At 40.2% G+C, this 20,918-nt stretch overlaps 1 protein-coding gene across 2 annotated transcripts; it reads right to left on the bottom strand.

Annotated features, from left to right (window-relative positions):
- Positions 1-683: 683 nt before the first annotated feature.
- LOC145445937 (transient receptor potential cation channel subfamily M member 3-like) lies at positions 684-20,887 on the bottom strand. 2 transcript variants are annotated; one of them, XM_080324093.1, is made up of 39 exons: positions 20,551-20,884; positions 20,396-20,475; positions 20,105-20,338; positions 19,250-19,358; positions 17,728-17,867; positions 17,592-17,665; positions 17,167-17,291; positions 16,803-16,974; positions 15,940-16,114; positions 15,326-15,449; positions 15,183-15,261; positions 15,030-15,130; positions 14,207-14,341; positions 14,026-14,118; positions 13,040-13,189; positions 12,777-12,968; positions 11,696-11,793; positions 11,407-11,635; positions 10,254-10,460; positions 9,980-10,189; positions 9,844-9,918; positions 9,127-9,344; positions 8,563-8,677; positions 8,390-8,495; positions 7,942-8,065; positions 7,687-7,877; positions 7,371-7,624; positions 7,229-7,313; positions 6,568-6,676; positions 6,405-6,508; positions 6,190-6,335; positions 5,810-5,937; positions 5,071-5,351; positions 4,495-4,614; positions 4,246-4,421; positions 2,654-2,736; positions 2,424-2,592; positions 1,907-2,064; positions 684-1,308 (listed from the first exon to the last, which is right to left on the bottom strand). In XM_080324093.1, the coding sequence occupies exons 1-39, from the start codon at positions 20,635-20,637 to the stop codon at positions 1,167-1,169; spliced, it is 5,598 nt and encodes a 1,865-aa protein (XP_080180219.1). In that variant the 5' UTR covers positions 20,638-20,884; the 3' UTR covers positions 684-1,166. The 2 variants fall into 2 exon arrangements, 1 of the variants encoding a protein (XP_080180219.1); XR_013917151.1 differs by lacking the exon at positions 684-1,308 and having other exon boundaries at positions 1,924-2,064; positions 2,315-2,592; positions 20,551-20,887.
- Positions 20,888-20,918: the final 31 nt, after the last annotated feature.

Below are 20,918 nucleotides of genomic sequence, written 5' to 3'. Positions count from 1 at the left end.
TGGCGTTCAATTTCCGAAGGCGAGGTTGTATCCAGGGTGGATCAATACAATTGCGCAATTTGAAACGGCAAATATTGCTGATCTAGCAGTCCAATCGATTAGTTATGAAGGTTCGTATTGGTGCTAGACCTCATACACTAGGGTTACGATATTTTGGAATAGGGCGGAGGACACTTCTACCAAATCCAAAAAGTTAGTTGATGAAAACTGAAAACGGCCGATTTCGTTATTTTAGCTGTAAAATTTGGTGAGTTGACTAAAAGGAAGGGTCGTCAACTTAAATTGAACTACGTATTTCCTATTTAGCGTCATTCATGCCCGTTTTCACTCGAGTCTCTCCATTATCTTAGCCGTAAAAGAAGACATTAAGGCGCCCTCGGAGGACGTTTTCAAAACCCTGAATCAGTACGACGTATAGTGACCCTATCATCCATGGTATCGTACATTTCGTCAATAGTGACGGTTCCTAGTCTTTACTGTATTGTTCATATTACTCCGTTAAATATCCACATATCGTCCCCAGAAAGGTCAGGTGTTCGGGTATGGACTGAAGTAGAGCGTTCATTAACTGCTGCTTGCCTGTATTCGTTTTCATCCAGAGCTACCTGCTGCATACATTCTCACTACCAGAGGTTGCACACCTTTGCATTAAGTCTTCACCAGCCACGTTTAATCAGCCTCACTTTCCTCACAAGTATGTGTATGTGTATTCAAGCCTTTAAACAGTGCCAGTTCAAACAGGACAAAGCGTAATTGACATTCAAGTACCAGACAAGTACATTAACAAATGATCAGTTGTAGGCAGCGAGAAGTAAAATGACAGTGAATTCATGAACAGACACATAAATATTCAGTCGTTAACCAGACACTCAGCAATACTGTATAAAGAATAACACAAGACTCCACTTCCCTTTGGAAAAATACAACCGTGTTCAAGTATAGGAAGCATACTGACACATCACTACAATAAAATCATCATCACAATACTTTAAATAGTGGAAGATCTACAGCACACTTTCAGTGGCAGTGTGATAATGCAAGGTTCGGGTGATATTTACAGACGGCAGCTATGACGGAAACCTATATACATGGTGATCGATATTCATCGACTTGAGGCATGAACTAGTTTTGAGGTCTTGAGAGTATCATTGCAAGCGAAGCAAGCATCAAATCCGTGTATCAAGTAAAGGTTGGCCCTCTGGGTTATCATGAACGAAGTTTGGAGCCTCACTCTCTCGACCTCGCTGGTTCTTCTCGAGTATTGATGCGTAGCGTGCAAAAAAAGATTCCTGATCATCACATTTAGCGCTGAAAAGAAGTAACAGGATTTAGGACATTTATAATATACCTCATTATATTTAGACTTACTTATCCCAGTTACACCCACAACAAGGTCAGGAGAGTTTCAATTCAACAATTTCATCATTTCAATAAACCGCAAGACTGCGATACAATGAAAGATAAGGTGTCGAAACGATTTTAAGAAATCAGACACCCACCTGGCCTAGGCGATGTAAAAAAGGAGGCATGCACACTGAATGAAAAGTAGAAGAGGACAATATAAAAGGACAGTTGACAAAAAAAGGTGGCATGTGTCGGAAGGCGAGATAGATATGTCAGGTCGTGGTCTGGTAAACCAGAGGGCTAACTGGTATTGATTCAGTAGAACTTGTTTGCATTTTGACTTGAATGTGCTGGGCATGCTCGATGACTGTCAGATAGCCTGGTTTCACGTACAGTAATCAAAATTTTCAGCAGAGAATATGTAGTAAAACTAGTCATCGCGTTGCTAAATAGCATCAGAAAGCCTACATCCAACTGAGGTAAAAAGATCGAGTAACTAGTAAAAATCGTAATCGTTTAAAAACTGCAATCGCGTGAGAGTTTGATTATTGCCTCTACGTACTTTTCTGGCGGTGGTGGATTGAAGTTACTGCTGTTGTTGATATTCAAGTCTCGCGTAGAAGACGCGTTGGAAGTGGTAGGCGATACGGCAAACACAGCATCAGTAGTAGTAGTAGGCAATCTCAGAGAAGGGTGCGTTGTCTCTTCCAAAATTCCCAGCTGGTTCAGATAAATAATACAGCAAGTTAGAGCCGACTGAGCTGCCAGAACATTAACCCATGAACTATATAAATCAATCTACATAATGCTAACACTATTTTGCCTCATTTTCTAGAAGCGCATTCACACGTGGCTAGTCAACTCTTGACAGACATAATTCACAGACTGCGAGAGGTTAACTAAGGTCTATATCTACTTGCACTGAATTAGAATATTACTGCGCTACAAGCGTTGCAACTACTCGAAACACCTCCGTTCACTCGCATTTCCAATCACATCCCTGTAAAGTCGTGGAAATAGTCAGTCGTTTCGAGTTTCTATCACCACGTGATTTCACATTCACTAACGCATCATCATACTTCAGTGGCCGCTTTTGGATTTTTCCTCTTTTTCCTTCTGTGTCTATGTTTACGCGGCCCGGATTGTCCCAGTGCGGAAGACATTGATTTCATGGAAGACGAACTGTTGTTGGACATCGCACTTGTCCGGCGGTGTCGTTTCGCTTTCCGAGGTTTGGAGGACTCGGTTCTGGCAAGATGAAACTGATCAAGACTCGTCACAAAACGTAAACAAAATGCAAGAAACGCACATTTCCCCATCCCATTCGTCGTGTGATAGCCGTTCCTGTATTGCTTGCTGTTTCGATGGCTGGCTTGACATGAAATTCGGAGGCTGTTCGTCGAAAATATGAATATGTCACAAATGGCTGAATATTACGCAATTTAAGAGATCGAGGAAGTCAAACTTGGCCAGTTATTGTCCCTCATTCAGTGAGCCTGTGAGGGTAAATATAAAAACTGCCTGGTTACTACATTTTCAGCCAATGGCAATTAAAAGTAGGTGGGGTTCAATCGACGTAATATCGTGAAGTTACTGCGATAACAGATGTAAATCGGGGAATATTTGAAATCAGGGGATTACTGAACTTGGCAGGTACAAAACTGGCCTGGGCAAGTGAGGGAACTAGAACATATATAATACCCAGATTCTACAATATGGCCATCATATTTTCATGGTTCAAGTAACTTTCGTAAATTTCACAATTTGAAGAAGATTGTGAAGCGATTGGATATATCAGGGGTGGGCAAACTACGGCCCGCGAGCCGCCACACTGTTCTGTGCGGCCCGCGAGAGTATAAAGAAACTTATTAAAAATATTGATAAAATGCGTACTAAATATCGGATTAAAGCAGACACTTGATTAAACTTTTTCTTAACCTATTTCACCATGATAATTCTAAGTCAGGGGCCCGAAGCTGAGCTTAACTGAAAATTTTTTTCGCGCTTCGTGCGATTTACATCCTATTCAGAATTATTTAGTCTGAATTTCATATTTAAAAATCTCTCATCCACAGTCGTAATCTTCCATGCCATCAAACCATCAGCCCACATAGTTTGAAAGGTTTCATCTGCTAAACATGACAGAAATCCTAAACGAGATTGACATAATTCGAATCACGAGTGTGATTTCAGATTGGCCACTCCAGTTTTAATTATGTCAGTGATGTGCTTATACAAACGATTCGCGCGTGTCTTAGGTAGATTCGTTGTATGTATGCATAGAATTAGGATATTTATATTTTATCTACACATAGTAGTAGCGTGTTTGAAGCTAACATGGTTATGATGCTGTCAGCATTGTGTGTCCTGGAACTGAACCAAAAGTTGAATTAGTAAATCTTTGAACAGATCGCTGCTCTGAGATTTAACTTTCAATCCTGTTTTAAGAATCGAGACAATCGACTTTCATCGCTATAGTTTTGACAAATTGGTTATTGAGGCCGACCAGCCTATGAAATCTCGCCACTGTTTCTGAGTCTTGTACGATATCATCAAAGCAATGTGTGGATTGTTGTAAATAAGCATATATATTATCTCCGTGTCCTCACTATATAATCAAATACCAATATTGCGTTTTGGTTTATAGTCCCAATTTTATATAGTGCGGCCCGCGAATGGATTCAGATGTTGAATGCGGCCCGCGAGCTCAAAAGTTTGCCCACCCCTGGGATATAGTGAATGATCGCAGAATGTCATTATGAATATGAAATGTGCTGCATATCTCAGTGGTCAATAAGTCTTCTATCATTGGAGGATAATCAAAGTATTGAAGAAAACAATCACTTGCAATGTGACACCAAGAGCAGTATGACAATTATGATCATTTAAAGAAGACAATACCTTGTTCCACCAGTTTTCAAACGGGGTCGAAGGCGGCCGCGTAGTTGCAGTATTCACATCATGCCATTTTGACGTGTCAATACAGTCGGTTACACTTTTGTATTGGGACTGATTCATCGAAAACCCAACCGGTGACACTAGAGACAAAGGTGTCTGGCTTCTGGCAAAAGCAGAGTCTGAAAAATACCAATATTCCCGGTTACTAGCAATAATTTTCCAGACCGACTTCAATTACAATACCCTACTCACTTTTAAAAGAATTGCTAATTGTACCGACGGGGGTATGAGCTTTTCGTGTAGATGACTCCATAGCAATTTTATCCACAGAGCTTTCCAATGCCAAATTGAGTAAAGGAAAGGAGTTGTGACCTGGAATATAATTTCAGCAAAATTGACAATTTAGAAAACGAAATATTACCAGCCTAAACAGTTCTAGTTCAGATGAGTACTGAAATTCAGTATGGTTTTCAAGAAAAGAGAAATTTGCCCAGTTGGTTTAAAATATTAGTGAACAAAGATTCTAACAGGACATTCTAAAAATACGGTCATTTGTTTATAATTGTCAAGCTTGAGTACATGAACATATGGTTGCAGATCCGACACCGACATTATATCTTAAATTAAGCTTGTAAGTATCTCAAAATTCTCAATACAATTGTAGATTGCTGATGAAGCAAATATTGAAATAGTGATATCTCAAAAAGCAAAGATAACACGCAGCTTTATCGGAATCTCCCGATGCCAGGCTTATGAAATTGGGTGAAATGGAAAAACGTTAACCGCTAATTCTTTTTTTAATTACACCCTAACATCCTTGAGTATCACCTCTTGTAAACTTTCGTTGTATCCTTGTCGACAGGGGACTTTCGTCCTGAATCGGCGTCAATTGGTTAGAATCGACGTCATAATCAAACGAACTCTTCTGACTATTGATCAGCAAGGAGGGCAGATCTGAAGCGGCCCGTCTGCGTTTCGCGGATCGCTGCACAAACGGTTTTCTGCGTGAAACTGTCGACACTTCAGTTTCACTCCCACTCGACGTGGAAGTGTCGCTGTTGTAGTTCATGCTGGTGCATTGCTGTTTCCCGATGGAAGACGGATTGTGCCTTGAAAGAGCAGTTACATGTAGACAGGTGTGTACACAAGTATGTTTTGCCTACTTGCACTGCTTACTAAAGTGGTTCTGATTTTAGACCACTTCTAAACAGTTTTCCAGCAAAAACTAGGCCTTATTACTTGCATAATGACTTACTTGGAAATCACTACATCTACTTCTACACGAGCACCAACGTTGACTACATTGACCATCTCTGAGAGCAAACTGAAAATCATCCTTTTCTACTCTCAGTAGCATCGACATGTCTTGGAAACATTCCTACCTGCACTCGAGTATAAATTAACAATCTACTTCTACAGGAGCACCAACGACGACTACTTTGACAACCTTTGCAGCAAAATCATACCGACAAGATATCCGCAGGCGCCAGTTGAAAGAAAACACAACAGCTTACAAAAAAAAATAAAAAACGGCAAGGCCTCAGATGCAATCTGTGGGATCACCAACCTGATTTCTCCCGGCGTATTTTCATCGACAAAATCGGACGGGAAAAATTCACTCCCAGACACAGCAACGTCGTCCAAACGACATCCGCGATGTTCCCGTATCTTGTTTCCTTTCGTGGATTGCAAGTCCTGAATCAAAGCAAAAAAGTGAATCTCTTAAATGTAGTGGACTCCTGGTTACGATTCACGAATGCCCATTGAAGTGAAATGAAATAATAAATTCCTTTATCCTTTATGACACCCATACGTCTCGTTACATAATATAAATTCGTAAATATTTTGGGGTTCGTGGCCAAAATCTTGAAAAATCTGTGGCAAGTTCAGCATAAGCAAGTGTAACACCTGCTTTCACAGTTCAGTTAAACTATGATTCACGCATACCTGACATGACATGGCCTTTTCTTCAGGGTCTATAAACAATCTGCTCAGCGTACGTAGACTGCATGCCGTATGACTCGAAACGGTGGCTAGCGTCGTCGTACTACGGCCTTCGGTGGCGAGATTTTGCTTCGAGCCTCTCAAATTGCCTGCGAAAAGTGGATGTACCATTGTACATGTACATTGTACAATGTGCAATCAGCATTGACAAAATTTACCTGTAGAGCTTGTTTTACGTATTGTATGATCATAAGTGCTGGTGTCCTTAGAATGATGCTCAGAAGCGTGGCGTTCCCGCCTTTTCGCGGTTACGCTTTTCAGCCTGAGAAACATAAATGTGCCTCGTAAAAGTCTAAAATTTCAATACGGTTAACGCTCTACCTTTGAAGGATACCGTTTGACGGGTTCCAGTCACTGAACGTACTCATTTCCGAATCCTGACGTATGCGGCCGAGACGGAATCTCATTCGATTTTTCATGCACCCTAAATCTGACAGATATAACATCAACAAGCTGAAAAGTTTGCCATGGCTTGGATCAGTGAGAGAGTAGACCAGACAAGTATGTGCAGGGCGGATGAAATTACAATACTACGTTACAATACTGGAGTAAAATCCGGGAAAAACGGTAAATTTTTCCGACTTTGCGATCGGTTGACTAGAAAAAAAGGTCATTTTTCTGGCTCAAGTCCGGGAAATCACGTCGCAGAGTTGCTTGGCCGCTGATTTCCTATATCTCAGTCCAATTTCCACGTACATTCAACCAAAATTCTCAAAAAGAGGACAAATTCAGGCGTCCCAGAGGACACTTTCAAAAAGTAAAAAAAAAAGAGGACAAATCCTCTTAAAAGAGGATGTATGGTAACTCTAGTTTATACACACAGTTCTTTAGAAATGTTTACTCGTTGCAGACGATTGCCCCCGACTAGCATCAGTCGGGTTTATTTCCATATGGATATGTTATTCAATTGTAATAGCAATATTATACAACATGCATTATATATATAACTCCCAATAGCACAATAACGTGATTTCATTCCTACCAGCTTCATCAGACGTTGGCTCGGAATTGGAATGATTGCTGTTACGCGCCGTAGACCCAGAGAAACTCGGCAGCATACGTATGATCTGCAGAATATAAATCTCCGACACTGTCACACAAACGATAACGAATATCGACACCACCTTGCGGTTCGACTCTTCCAAAGCTTCAAGCCGTTCCTCCAGAGATTGCAATTGCGACGTGATGACCGCGTTCACTTCGGCAGACTCGTTGGCGTAATCGTTGAATCTCTCCAACCAGTTGGAAGACATAAGCTGAAAATTGGCCCCGGAGTCCTTGTTTTGCACGTCGCGAACTTTCCTCCGGAACAGGTCGTCCAAACAGTCCTCCTCGAAATCGTGAAGCTTTTCAACGTCGTCGTCGTCCAGAAAGAGCTCTAAAGAATTTAAACAATCGTCAGAAAAGATATATAGAAGTAAATAACAAAATTGAACACACTGAGTCCCCTGTCCGAATTGAATATCGCGTTCTTTCGCTTCTTGAAAAACTGCCGGAACATCATCGGAACGTAATTGAGCACAATTAAGGGCGGCGGCAGCATGGGCCGAAACTCGTACTCCACGATCATCCCGTAACGGTGAAACTTCCAGATCTTGTCAGAAATGTTTTTAACTTTGGTGAAAGTGTTGCTAAATGAGCAAAGAACCCGGATGACATTCAAATTTCCGATGCATCGTTATCGTCGTAACCTACTTGAATACGGCAATCAGCATGTTCAGCAGCAGTATATTAGCTACTAGGAGGTAGAGCGTCATGGCTGTAGGCACAATCCAAGAACCGACGACGCATAACGCATCTTCGTTATCCTCGCTGCAGGCTGAAATTAACGAAACAACCCACACTTCATTTCCGAAGCATTAAATCGACAATGTTATCAGAACCGTAAGTTTAGCAGGATGGTTGGGGGTCACAGGTTGGGGGGGCTACAGGGTCCTATATGGTCGACGTAAAGGCCAGAGTACACCCCGTTGGCAATATGATACATCTGATACATCACAAAGTCAAAAGAACGTTGCTACTCAGAATTGCGTTGAAATCATAGACTGACATTGTGAGTTGAATTCAACAATTTTCAAACACATACCTAGTCCTAGAATCAACCAGATCACTAGAAAACCTACATTCTTAGCACTAGACTTACGGTCAATGGTCGTAGCATAAACCTCCCCGTACAACATGAAATACGGCTCCAAAACCACATTCTTCAGTAACATCCAGCTGGGCGATTCGTTCGGATGAAGTATAGCCTTCCAAAAACAAATATGAAGGAAATCACTGAATTACAATAGTTACCAGCAATTGTGGTAGTAGTACCTGTCGTGTAATGCCGAAACTAACAAGTACAACGGCTAGAAGGATAATGAACGTTGCCAAATCAACCATCATTTTCCCAACCATTGTGACGTAGGGCCCGAGAAACTTGCTGACACTGGAAGACGAAAGGCATAGCTGTAGCATGAGACAATTAAAGTACAATGCCATAGAATGATAATTTAGAACAATGGTTAATGACCATACCCACAACAGGTTTGCGAGCGGTATCACCGAGATACTTCTAGTTATTTCCCTAACCACATAACTCTATTGTACTATAGGTTTTGTTATATTCGTTTATATGTTCTATTCGTACTAAGTTTGATAGAACTATCAGCATATTCTACTGTATTACTCAAATACGTTGTTGTGCCGATAGCAGACGGTATATATAAACATGAGACCTTGATAGCTTCCACACCCTGTTTAACGTCCACTTGTATGAATATTACTTTATTATAGTTACACGAGCTTTCGGAGCTCTGCTCCTTCATCAGGTGATAAAGCGAAAGTATTACTCAAGTAATGCAGACAAGCACCCGTACGACATCTCCTTATTCCTACCTGAATATATTCAGCAACCTGATATACCATAAGGATACATCAACGCTGTAGAAAGTTCTCCCGATGCTCAAAAGTTGGCTGTCTTGACTCATACGCAAAGCAAAGCCAGCGAAAAATAACAGGATCAAAGTCATGTCAACGAAATGCCAGAATTGCCCCAACCACAGTTTCATCTTCTTGTACACACCACTCGGCTCAGAAGCTCCGATTTCTCTTAACTGCAAAGACATATGTGAATTGTAGGACACTCTTGGAGATACCAAGCTTCAATATTGAATAGTATATTCATATTAAAATACACCCAAATATTTTAAGCTGACGGTTGTTAGGGGGAATAGTCTGCGATTAGTTGAGAATGGAAAAGAACATTGTATACCAAGAATTGCATCGCCAAATACGACGTTACAGGCACGAAAATTTGAATAACCGAGGCAAACAGATGGCTTAATCTCAAGGTACTATTTTTAGATTATGCATGTGCTCGTCTTGTTGGCACAAACTAGGTTCGTGTATTTTGATGAATGTTGACTCCAAGGCACACAAATGAAAGAATGCACTGCCACTCACAACGACAGCCCGGACCGGCGTGCGTCGAAAATATTAGGGTTTATTTCAATATGAATATCGTGCTGACATTGAGCACAGACATGATTAATCATCAAGCACATAAGCCAATTTGTAATTCTATAAAATTTGAACTAAGCATTCAAAACAAACCTTCTCCAAAAACATAGTGAACACGTAAGACACAATGAACCATTCAGGAACAGAAGGCGCGGACTCCATCTTAACCTAGAAAACAACGAGAAATCCTTGCCAGCCATTACCAAATACATCAGACAGAGATACTCACCAAAATAACGTAAGTAAAGGTGAGCAAGAAAGCATTGAACGATATCGTGTGAAACCAGAACTTTGTAATGGGAGCGTTATAGAACTCGTAGAACTTTTTCCCGACGGACAACTGCTTGTGCTGCAGCATGAGCTGCAAGTAACCGTCTTTGGGTAGTCGATCTGGATCATCCCAACCGCTCACGCCCCGACCAACAACTTCAGGCTTCCTCTGCGATAGAATGAAAAAAAGGGCGCTCACAGAGTGTAACCTTTTAGCCAAACCATTGTCGTGCCTGTAGCCCTGAAGAAGAACTCGTGGACGTGCTGGAACTGGACGAAGATGATGTCGAGGAAAGTGACGATGATGAGCTCGAAACCGAGCTGACGTCGCTCCTGTCGTCCATGTACTCCTCCGCAGTCTGGGGCATCAGCTTGAGCTCTTCCAGGGACTTGAACTGCAGCATGACGATCGACGGGAAGAACACGATGCCCAGAATGATCTGGAAATATTCGAGAGCGCGATCAGGACGGTCAAGAGGTCATGGTTGGAACTCGAGCGGAAATACAAATCCGGGTTGTAATGACTCGACTCGAGGGACTTGAGTCACGATTTTCTGATGACTCGACTTTAGTCATTTTCTCAAAATACCACCACAATATCGGGATTTCGTCTATTGAGACTGGTACTTGAAAATGCGACCAGAAACTGCTAAAAGTGAGGAAATTGGCATATTGTAAATGCGAACCATTCGATATCACCAAACAGAGTTATAAAGAGCGGGCTTTTCAAGACTTGAACTGGAAACTGAGCAGTCAACACAATGACTTGGACTCGGACTCGAGTCCAAACACTCAAACTCGGACTCGACACTCTACTACGTGACTTGGACTTGACTCGGTTTTGAATTGAAAACGACTCAACTTTTCAAAACTATAAAAGTGACATTGACTTGTGACTCGGAACCTTGTAACTTGGTTACAACCCAGGACATTACTACTCGAGTGCAAGTAGCAGTAGCAATTTCCGAGTAAGTAAAACCGCAAGTAAATTTGGGCTAGTTTGGCCTAAATAATGAAACCTGTCGAGTAGTTAGTCTAATATCATAATCAGTAGAGTAAGGAGTGTAAACAGGGAAATCTGCTTCAGTACTATCATTCAGGTAGGGAGTGATTATACAGGGATTACAATCGATTAAAATTTGATCAGCATCAAATATTCCGCGATTTTCCACCTGTTTAGAGTCAGATTTACCATAAACATTGTTGGATTTGTCAAGCCTCCCGGCTCAGGCACTGTTCACGATTCACAATCATTAAGGATCCCATTTTTGGTATCGATGCTTTCGTGTCGAGCAGTGTGTGGAACCCTAACCTACAAATCCAACCTAATTGCGGCATCGGTTAAGTGTTCTGTAAATCTCATTTTACATCACCTAAACGGCTTACCTTCAAGCTAGAATTCTTGCGCACGTTGAGCCCGCCCATCCACAAGTCGTTGAGAAGAAGTTGGCAGCACGGGTGCGCGATGAAGTCGCGGTGTTGCGCGGCAATGGCCAGGCTCAAACAGGTGTGCTTGCTCCACTGCTTCAATTCGTACGTCAGCAAATGTTGAGTGGCGTCCGTGTCGGCTCGGTAGCATATTTCCAGCAGTTTGGTGGCGATGTCGCAGAATTCGCTGGGCAAATCGGGCACGTTGTAGAACTAAATCGGAAACCTATTGAAATGACCATATTACCTGGAATACTTCTTCAATTCCTCCATTTCTTCCAGTTCTAATTCATCATCAGCAGCTTCGTGAGCCATTGCTTTATACAACTTGGCAGCAACCAGCGCCTGGAGCAGAAATTTCAAGTATGATCACAAATTATATAATTATTCGTCCACAGGTCTGCAAACAATAATTGGGACAAAACGATTCACCTGTTGTTGTACATGCGATTCAACTTTGAATAAACCAAGGGATTCTTGCATATTGCTACCATGGTCATTCAGGAAATATATGCATAAGTGTGACTCCAGTTGATGTTGATACTTACTTTCCAGTAAAACTGAGTCATAGGAATTATGCACTATGACTATATCATTGCACAGTTTACCAGACTCAGCACATCGCTATGGAAAAATTCAGCTTCATACTTGAATGTCAGGACCAATAGTACCTAAGAATGGTACCTCTTCGACTCCATCTTAGAATAGACGGAAACATGACTAAATACTATACATTGTAAACATACCCAAACTTTAAATGATCTAAGTACACCATATTCATGAGTAATGTCTACATGTTGGCAAAGCTACGAGCAAAACACTAATGTAGAGAAGCAAATATAAGAAATACAAAAGCTGAATCCAATCGCATTCAAAATTGAAAGTCGCACTGCAAAGGGAATATCAAGATAATTTACAACATTTTCAATTCGAATGAACGAGAACACTAAATTTTTCTATGCAAGGAGACAGTTCTATATGGGGATAGGAGATAAAGATATTCAAAGCATCTAGTTTTCTGGTTTCGTTGCAAAGAAACCCTGATTCACACAAAAAGAATGTCCTAAATTATAATAAGATTTTAGATACTCTGGGTATTAGGAATTGACTGTCCAAATCATCCTATAAATCAAGGATACCAATAGGCAGCCTCAAGAATCCCAGCCCAGGATACCAATAAGCAGCCTCAAGAATCCCCAATTGTATATTTCAAAACAAACATGACAATGTAACGAAGTGGTTTCCATTCTAATGACCAGTTTCTTGAGCCTAACTGATTGACAGAGAGCGTGAATTAGATACCTACGCTACACCGTTCCAGCTCCTACCTTAGCAACAGCTTCTTCACCATGCTGCCACATGAAAAGCGCCATCTTTTGTCTCTTCATAAGTACTGCCCACACCATGAGCTCATGAAAGGGATACTGCGAGACGCACGACATGACAACACTTTCTTTTGCTTCAGCTTCGCATTTCTTCGTCGATCCGAGGGTGCTCATCTCATTGCCGTAGGAAGACATCTTGACATACAAACCAGACATGAAGCAGTGGTAAACGTGTTGGCAAAATCACCAATAATATAGCTACTTACATCATGCTTTGACAGGTTAGCAGGGAGCAAATGCTTCGAGAAGCTGGACGGTTTTTTCAAGCTTGTTTTTGTTTGAGATGCGTAATAATTACGGAATCTTCTCCTCGTGTAATTGCAACGATAAGCGCCACCCATCAAAGACTCCACAAGCTGAATGCAATCATGGATTTTATTTTAAGCGTGCCGCGGCATTTATACAATCATTGATCAGATGTAGCCTCCAGAGAACTAAGAAATTTGTAGCACAACTCCCCCTACCCTGGGTTTTCTGGATTACAATTAAAAAGCTGTGTAAGCGCAGCTGTGTAAGCGCATGCATTGCGCTAGCATACGACATCCCACAAGTTTGTTTAATAAATTAGGGAGTACAAATGTATAGCCTGCTGCAGCCGGCCAAGTAGAGGTTTATATCAGTGAAGAAATTCGGGTGTTGGATGTAACTGCCATGACCATGTCTTCCTAAAGAGTCTGTGTCATAGCAGGAAATATATCCAAAACTACAAACCATAACGTGTCTTCATTTTATGAGTAAACTAAGGAGCTGCGAACTCGCTGGTGGTAGCAACTAACAAGCAGAGTTGTATACATACTTATCATTGTCATTGCAGAGTTTTGACAAAGTCGATGTGAAACCAAAGTCTGGCACTTATTGGCTACTTTGAATACACTTGTCATAGAACGACTTCCTCTAATCATATTCATCAAGTAGCTCGGATCAAACATAGGCAACTGTGCTATATGCTTACATCAGTATTAACGAGAATAAGAGTCTATGTCTTTAAAATATTTTCGTTAAACTACCTAGAAACAAGTTACTTTTTGAAATTATAAAGTTATGGCATCGGAAGCGCACAAGTGCCACTTGCAACATAGAAAGGTACAAAATGTACACAGTCCGCAATTACTAATAGTGTTTTGTTTATTCAAAGCTATCAAGCACCAAATCTAGTGGATAGAGTTCGTTGATATGCTGACAATCGAAATACCTGTCCAATTTCGACTAGGTTGAAACGGGTTCCATAAGTGATATTTTTCCGGATGTCTTGCAGCAAATAGAGCAGATGGATAGGCATTCTTTTCTGTTAAAGAATAAATATTGTTTAGGTTTCTGAAAACTAGGAATTTGAGAAAATTGTCAAGGCTGTTATATGGTCACAAAGTGCTCACAATGTTATACAGTTCCTCCAGCCTTGAAATCGTCAAAAATTTGTGCATGCTGACTCCATTCTCCATGAGTAATTTCACAAAATCGGTGCGGTCCTGAATTAAAGCATCCATCATTGCTTGCTCCAGAGATAGAACCTGAAAAGCACCAACCACGTTTAGCTTGTAGACACTCCTCCATAGTAGAAAATTTCACCATTATATGCTTACATGCTGAAAAAATTTTGACTTTCTCTCAGAATAGATCAAGGAGGAAATAATATGCCCGTAGTTAGTGGGAGATGCAGAACAAGGGGTTAAACTTCAATCAAGAATTATAAATGGTCTTTGATAGCTCGAGTTCTGCTTATTCAGAGTGCAGAGACCAACTTTCTCACTTTCGATGCAGACAGATGAAGACAATATGCAATATCATAAAGGGTTGAATATCACTATGAAAAGAGTCAACTGTGACATATGGGTAGTCAGGTGTAGGGCATATCTGTTTCAGGGTAGAGTTTAGAACCACAACCGAACTTGATACTCAGAATAATGACATTGCTATAGACTTAATAACTAGACTTTTGGACATTGGGGCTTGGCTCAAACACTGTAAACAACTAAGTTTCCAATACCACCATCCATGACCGTAATATCACACCTAGCGTAATGACTAAATATATATAAAGACTAATGAGGTTGCGATATCAGAAGTCCTTCCGCATAATCAACACACAGAAGGTGCTAAATAGATGAAATAGAACGCATTCACGTTTTCAATTTGAAGGTCAAGTATGTATCACACACCGTCAAGACATGTAATACACATCATTAATTACCAACGTACAGGCCATTGTTGTCCATAAACAAAAATTTGACTCTTCGCAATATCAATTCGATTCCACGATAAAGCAAGACTGAGCATATCCGGTGCCGAGGTTCTTTTCCCTAGAGGAGACAACTATTACATGTCATCCATATTATACAAGGGAAGTCTTACCTTTCAGGGAGGCAGTAAGAATAGCGTTATCCAAATCATTATGATTACTTTGTCCTTGTCCTAACCGGAATATTGTGATCTGGTTCCAATGAAGTTACAGGTAACAATCAACAAAATCCTACTATACTATGCGTCCTACTCACGAGATCTCTTTTTTTGATACATTCCATGATTGTCAGATAAATGATTTTTGCTTGATCTTGTTCACAAGCAAATATATTTTGAATTGTCATTAAAAATTGCACGCGCAGCTCATCCATCATGGTGCTAAACAGAATTGAACAATCAATAACATGGATCGATTTTCGAAAACAAAATAAATAGACAAATAATGCATTACAAGGTATGTGGTCATTGTAATTTGATAATTCAATGTATTGTTTTGCCATTATGAAAACAGAACACGTAAATTAACTGAATCCATAATATATATCGAACAGATTGATCATATGAGTTCACATTGAAGATTAATAGTCTAAAATTTCAAAGTCAGCAAGAAGGTTAATTATTGTATTCCAGCTGAGGGAATAATTATCTCTTGCCAATTAGAAAGAATAGATGCCTGTCCATTAATAATGACGGAAATAGTTACCGGTACTGTAGAATCAAAAGAAGTAGTCAACATTCAAATGACCGACTGACCTTTAGTAACGATTAAGCCATGGTTGTACATCTTTTATGCATAGGAAATTAGGCATTGGGCACAACGGCCCGGCAGACTTTATATGCGATTACGCGCTAATTAACGGATACGCACCCATCGTCTTCTGCATACTGATGAGCAAACGCAAGGAGGTCTGCGGCCCTGCCGCTGCCGTCGACCACAATGACGGGGATCGGGGGATTTTGGCGAACGCTCTCCAAAACAACATTGATCATATTCTTGCCGCCCTCTAACACAAGACACACCAAAGGAATTTTCCCACCATGTTCTAAAATAGGAGAATTATTAAATATCAGTCAATGGTGTCAATTTTTACAATTACACATATCCAATATCATAATGCCTCTGTTATTATGTGATTAACACCTACTACATCTCATTATAATTGATAACATAATGACATACACCTAATAGACTTGAATATTACATCAATAGTGTGTTTGCGCCCTGTGAACCAGAGTGACAATTATGTAAATTTCACTGAGATTTGAACTAAAAGTGCTCCATCCTATGCATGCACAGAACTGACACTAAATTATTAGAATATTTTTACAAAATAAAATGCCGTGCAGAATGCAGATAGTTTCATTTCACAAGGAAATGTCACATTCCGCCCAACAGGAATAAACGACGAATGCAGAAGAATTTAGCTTTATGAAAACTACAAAAAATTTGGTCCAACTGCATTGCCACTTCGTCAATAAATGGCAATAAAACAGGAGTAGTTAAAATATTGCATTATAATAGTCAGGTAATCCCATTGTGTCACTGTCATCTATCACAGGTACAGAAAGTCCAAATTTCGAATTTTGAATGGTGTTTACACAGCATAAATATTGATGTGATAAATAGGTTATTACTTCGTAGTGGATACTAACCACCTTGTAATATCTCACTATTCAATCTAATCAAAAATTTCTAGATTAAACCGACATATAGCGTACGACATATCGTACTTTGATTGATCGGCTGCAGTGAAATTTTCTTTTCCAGTTTTCTCCGGAACTTCAGCTCCGTCCCATATTTTCCCTCGGTCCCATTATCGACCAACAAAAAATGAGAGTGTGCAGCGTTCAGAACAGCGCCTTTGCTCAACGGGTCACTCATGGTTTGATAGGAACTGATAGCCTGACAAAAGATAAACAGCTATACTGAAGAGTCCAGTATAATCACACTGTCACCATCTATCTCTCTCCCATGGGAGATAACTACAAAAACCTTTTCCATGGAGATACGTACAAACAAACAAACATCGCGCTTTCAGATTCCTACAGGTAATTCCATTCATTCATCTGTCTAATTTAATCGATCATCACTGACCTGTGAATCAACAAGATCCTCTCTATTAGCAACAACTCCCCAGGGCGCAACTCCAATGCTGTAGATTTTGCCCCGGGACTGTGCCTTGTGCTCTTTCAGAGCGTTTCCGACAATTGAACCAATACCTGTTGAAAAAGGCATTTTATATGCTTATCAAATTATTCATCAAAAATTTATAGGAGTTCCCAATACTTAGTAGCCTACTTCACTATTCACCTTATAATAAGGAGGTAGGGATTTCATGTCGTTCTCAAGAGTGTAGAATTCCTTGTATGTTTTGAAATAATATATCCATAGTGGTTGGGTCATTACTGTATTTCGTAATCAACAACTGTGCCGTACCCGTATTAATGTCATCTAAGATTAGCCTTTACTAAATACCACACTCAATTTCGTTAATACACCCAAAGCCGAAATGAAATCACCTGTATTAAGACCAAACAGCATAATCCATGCTCCAGTGGTTTTAGCTGCCTTGATTAATCCGTCACAGAAAATCCTGGAATAGAGATAATATATAATCAAGCCACTGACACGGGATTAGAGCAATGATTAGGCTACCTCTGCATTTTCGGCTGTAACTGAAAATTATGTACTCCGCCATGCACAGTGATTACCATCTTTGGCCTCTGAAGACCCCATTCCTCCGTGAGCAAACGCAATACAAGGTCTGGAGGTGTGTCATGCGCTAATCGTATGTACTGAAAAATGCAGATACCGCAATTCTTCAAATGCTCATGCATGGCATGGCATCAAAGGTTGCTATTAACGAGATAAACATGCCGTCAGTCTAAGAAATTTGTTTGAGAATCATAAAATGCCAAAAATTAACATTCTTGCACTAAGAATTATGATCAGAAATTGAGATGACATTTTGATATAAATCGTGATTGATAACTACTACAATCAATGCTATTTCCACACTTTTGATCAAATCCATAATTCAATCGATAGATTTTATCAATTATCTACATAAAGCATATATTGGTCAACCATTAAACACACAAATATCAACCAGTCTAGATACGACATATAAATTATGATTATGGTTTTATAGTAAATCCGCGTAGAACATCTGCCACAATGTAGACCTCGTCATAATGACAAGCATAGCATAATATTTTACTTCCGGATGCATAACATATGCTTTGCAGAAAAACAAGCAGAATAATGACAGGTGCTGGAAAATGCTTGATTGCTTATGCTGTGCCAATATCATATTTCTATAGAGGCTTAAAAGGGGCACTGCACTCTAAAAATGTGGTCTCAAATTGAAGGGCAAAACGAAATAAAATTTTTGAATCAAACTTTATATCGTTGTCAGCCAATATTATGAAGAAAATATGTCGTACTCGCCAAGGTGGTTTAGATACCGCGTTCAACGGAAGATGTTCAGTCAGGAGATTTATGTCAAAATCGGGCCTAGTGTATTCTATTTCTTTAGGACATAGGGCGGGTACGAAATATTTCCTTTATAGCATTGGCTGACAAATATATAAAGTTCGATCTCTGCGTGACTGCTGGAGCGTGAAGTTGCTATCGAGATTTCAATAAATTGCAGCTCCATTACCATGGCGTTCTGAAGAAAACGGCTGCGGCCAAAATTTTTATTTCGTTTCGCCCTTCAATTTGAGACCACATCATTTTTAGAGTGCAGTGCCCCTTTAATATGAATGATCAAAAAGTATGGACGCAGTTGCTGACAATTACCCCTGACTCCAAAAATATTTTAATATGAATATATTATTCAATTGTATATTGAAGAAATGTACCTCCCAGACTCTCTTGAAAGAATTTAATTCGTGGCATTGAAAGTGTCAAAACGCTTCAAGAATATTACCCGATTTACTGAGTAACTTGATAATAAAGCAATCATCCTTCTAACAACTTTGAAAAGTAGGCCTACGTACCACATCACACGATATAAAGTTTAGGACCAGGTTAGCCTATTGGCATGGTGATCAAATAGATTGTAACGCTTGCAAAAAAAACATCTCTGGTGAATATCCCCTAAGCAAACAGAAGACCAGAAAATATTGCAAAATATACACAGTCTATGTGGATATTATTATCTTATTCATACCTGAGATTTATCACCCTCTCCAGTGCCTTGGTATTCCAGTGTTCCAAATGCGTCAGTAGGGAAAGTGGAAGTATGTTGAATTGCATTCCATTTCGCATCGTTCAAATATCTGAAGTTGAATATTGGGCTGCATTTAATATTCCTTAGAAATGCGATCTAAAACACTGAAAAACCAGCCTAAATCAAAAGAATGATCTTTGTAACCAACTGCGGAACTTTACTGCAACCATTGTGAAAAGATAATTTAAGTTATTGATATTGTCCAGTATGGAATCGGTGTCCAAGGCACGCAGGATCACCTCGACTTGGTCGCCAGTTGCACGCGGTCACGCCGCCACGGGTCGTTGATTTCATTAAAAAAAATTGAAAAAAAGTCAATGTTCTCAGCCACCCCAAATGCTATATTCCAGTTGGTATGTGGTATATAATGTTTTGACCTAATCCTCGAGCCAGGATCTGTTGATTACTGTCTGTTGGTACTTGCACCTTACCAGTTGCTAACCATTACCATCTGATCTCCTGCCACTGGCTTAACACAGTCATTTGAAGTCAGTAACCTGGCTTGTCACGCCGCAAAGTTGACTCTGTCACGCGGAAAAAAGCTTCTATCACGCAGGATTTATTTCAAAAAAAGGACGGAGATTCCAATCAGGGATATTGTCATATGTAATTGACTTCAATGACATGTATCAACTTACAAGCAGGCTAAGCTCATTTATTGATTCAGATGTAGTCACATGTGATTGTTGGATAATTTTATATATGTATCGTACCGGTCTGCATCGATCGCAACCACAATAACAAGCTGTCTTAACTTTAACAACTCTTAATCATTCATGACTCAGGTCTGCTTACCCATGGTCGTGCATTTCCCTGTTTTTGTGTAGTCTTGTTGATACACAGCTAGGTATACCCACTTCGCCATTGACTTGTATAAAGCTAGACACATTTTGTTCGCGAATTACACCCTTTGCTTCTTTCAGCTCATTTTGTAGGGTTACGGTTGTTGGCCGCACGTTCTGTTCATCCAAGTGTACCTTCTCTTTGTAAAGATGGTCATGGGAAGACAACAATCTTCCGCATCCGCACCTAAACAATTCTAGTTCATAAGATTCTATTCGCGCGTAGAATACATGTAAAATATACTTTTGTAGTCCTTCGCCACAAGGTATAAATTTCACACATTCTCTCTTCCTGAAGTTCAGTTCAACCCATGAAGCTTTTACCTGACAATATGGTTGTAGCGTTAGAATCAACAACATAATGATAGGCAATATGCATTATAAGATGTATAGCATTACTGTGTCGTTTGATCCTTCCTCTACTTTCAGCGCTTCAGCGGCTTGCCTTTCCAGTGCTTGACGGTGGCGGCGACGCAAAGCCATCATTTCTATAATTGACGTTTAGCTCTTTCATTGACGCTCCAGACATTATTTATAAGCCTACAGGGAAGAGACTGGATTATATTAGGTTAGGTCAAGTTCATTAACAGTCACGTCATCGTAAGAATTACGAACGCTCATCAGGTCGAGCATAAAGATACATTCTGCCGCACGAAGAGCGCGCAAAACCCCGCGTAGGCTACATCAGACCACTGAGATCAAGAACGCTCGTCCATGCCGCGGCATTTACACCATCAACTCAATGCTAAAGATATCAGCACATTCGG

This window comes from Botryllus schlosseri, chromosome 9, assembly GCF_051294905.1.
Source record: "Botryllus schlosseri isolate E-star chromosome 9, Bs_hap1, whole genome shotgun sequence".
NCBI lineage: Eukaryota > Metazoa > Chordata > Ascidiacea > Stolidobranchia > Styelidae > Botryllus > Botryllus schlosseri.
This window is presented reverse-complemented; position numbering and strand designations above follow the sequence as displayed.

Coding starts and splice junctions, on each gene's coding strand:
- LOC145445937 (XM_080324093.1), bottom strand. CDS start 20,637: ATGATGGCTTTGCGTCGCCGCCACCGTCAAGCACTGGAAAGGCAAGCC. Junction 12,969..13,039: donor CTAACCTGTCAAAGCATGAT/GTAAGTAGCTAT, acceptor TTGTATGTCAAG/ATGTCTTCCTACGGCAATGA. Junction 11,636..11,695: donor GAATTGAAGAAGTATTCCAG/GTAATATGGTCA, acceptor CGATTTGCCCAG/CGAATTCTGCGACATCGCCA.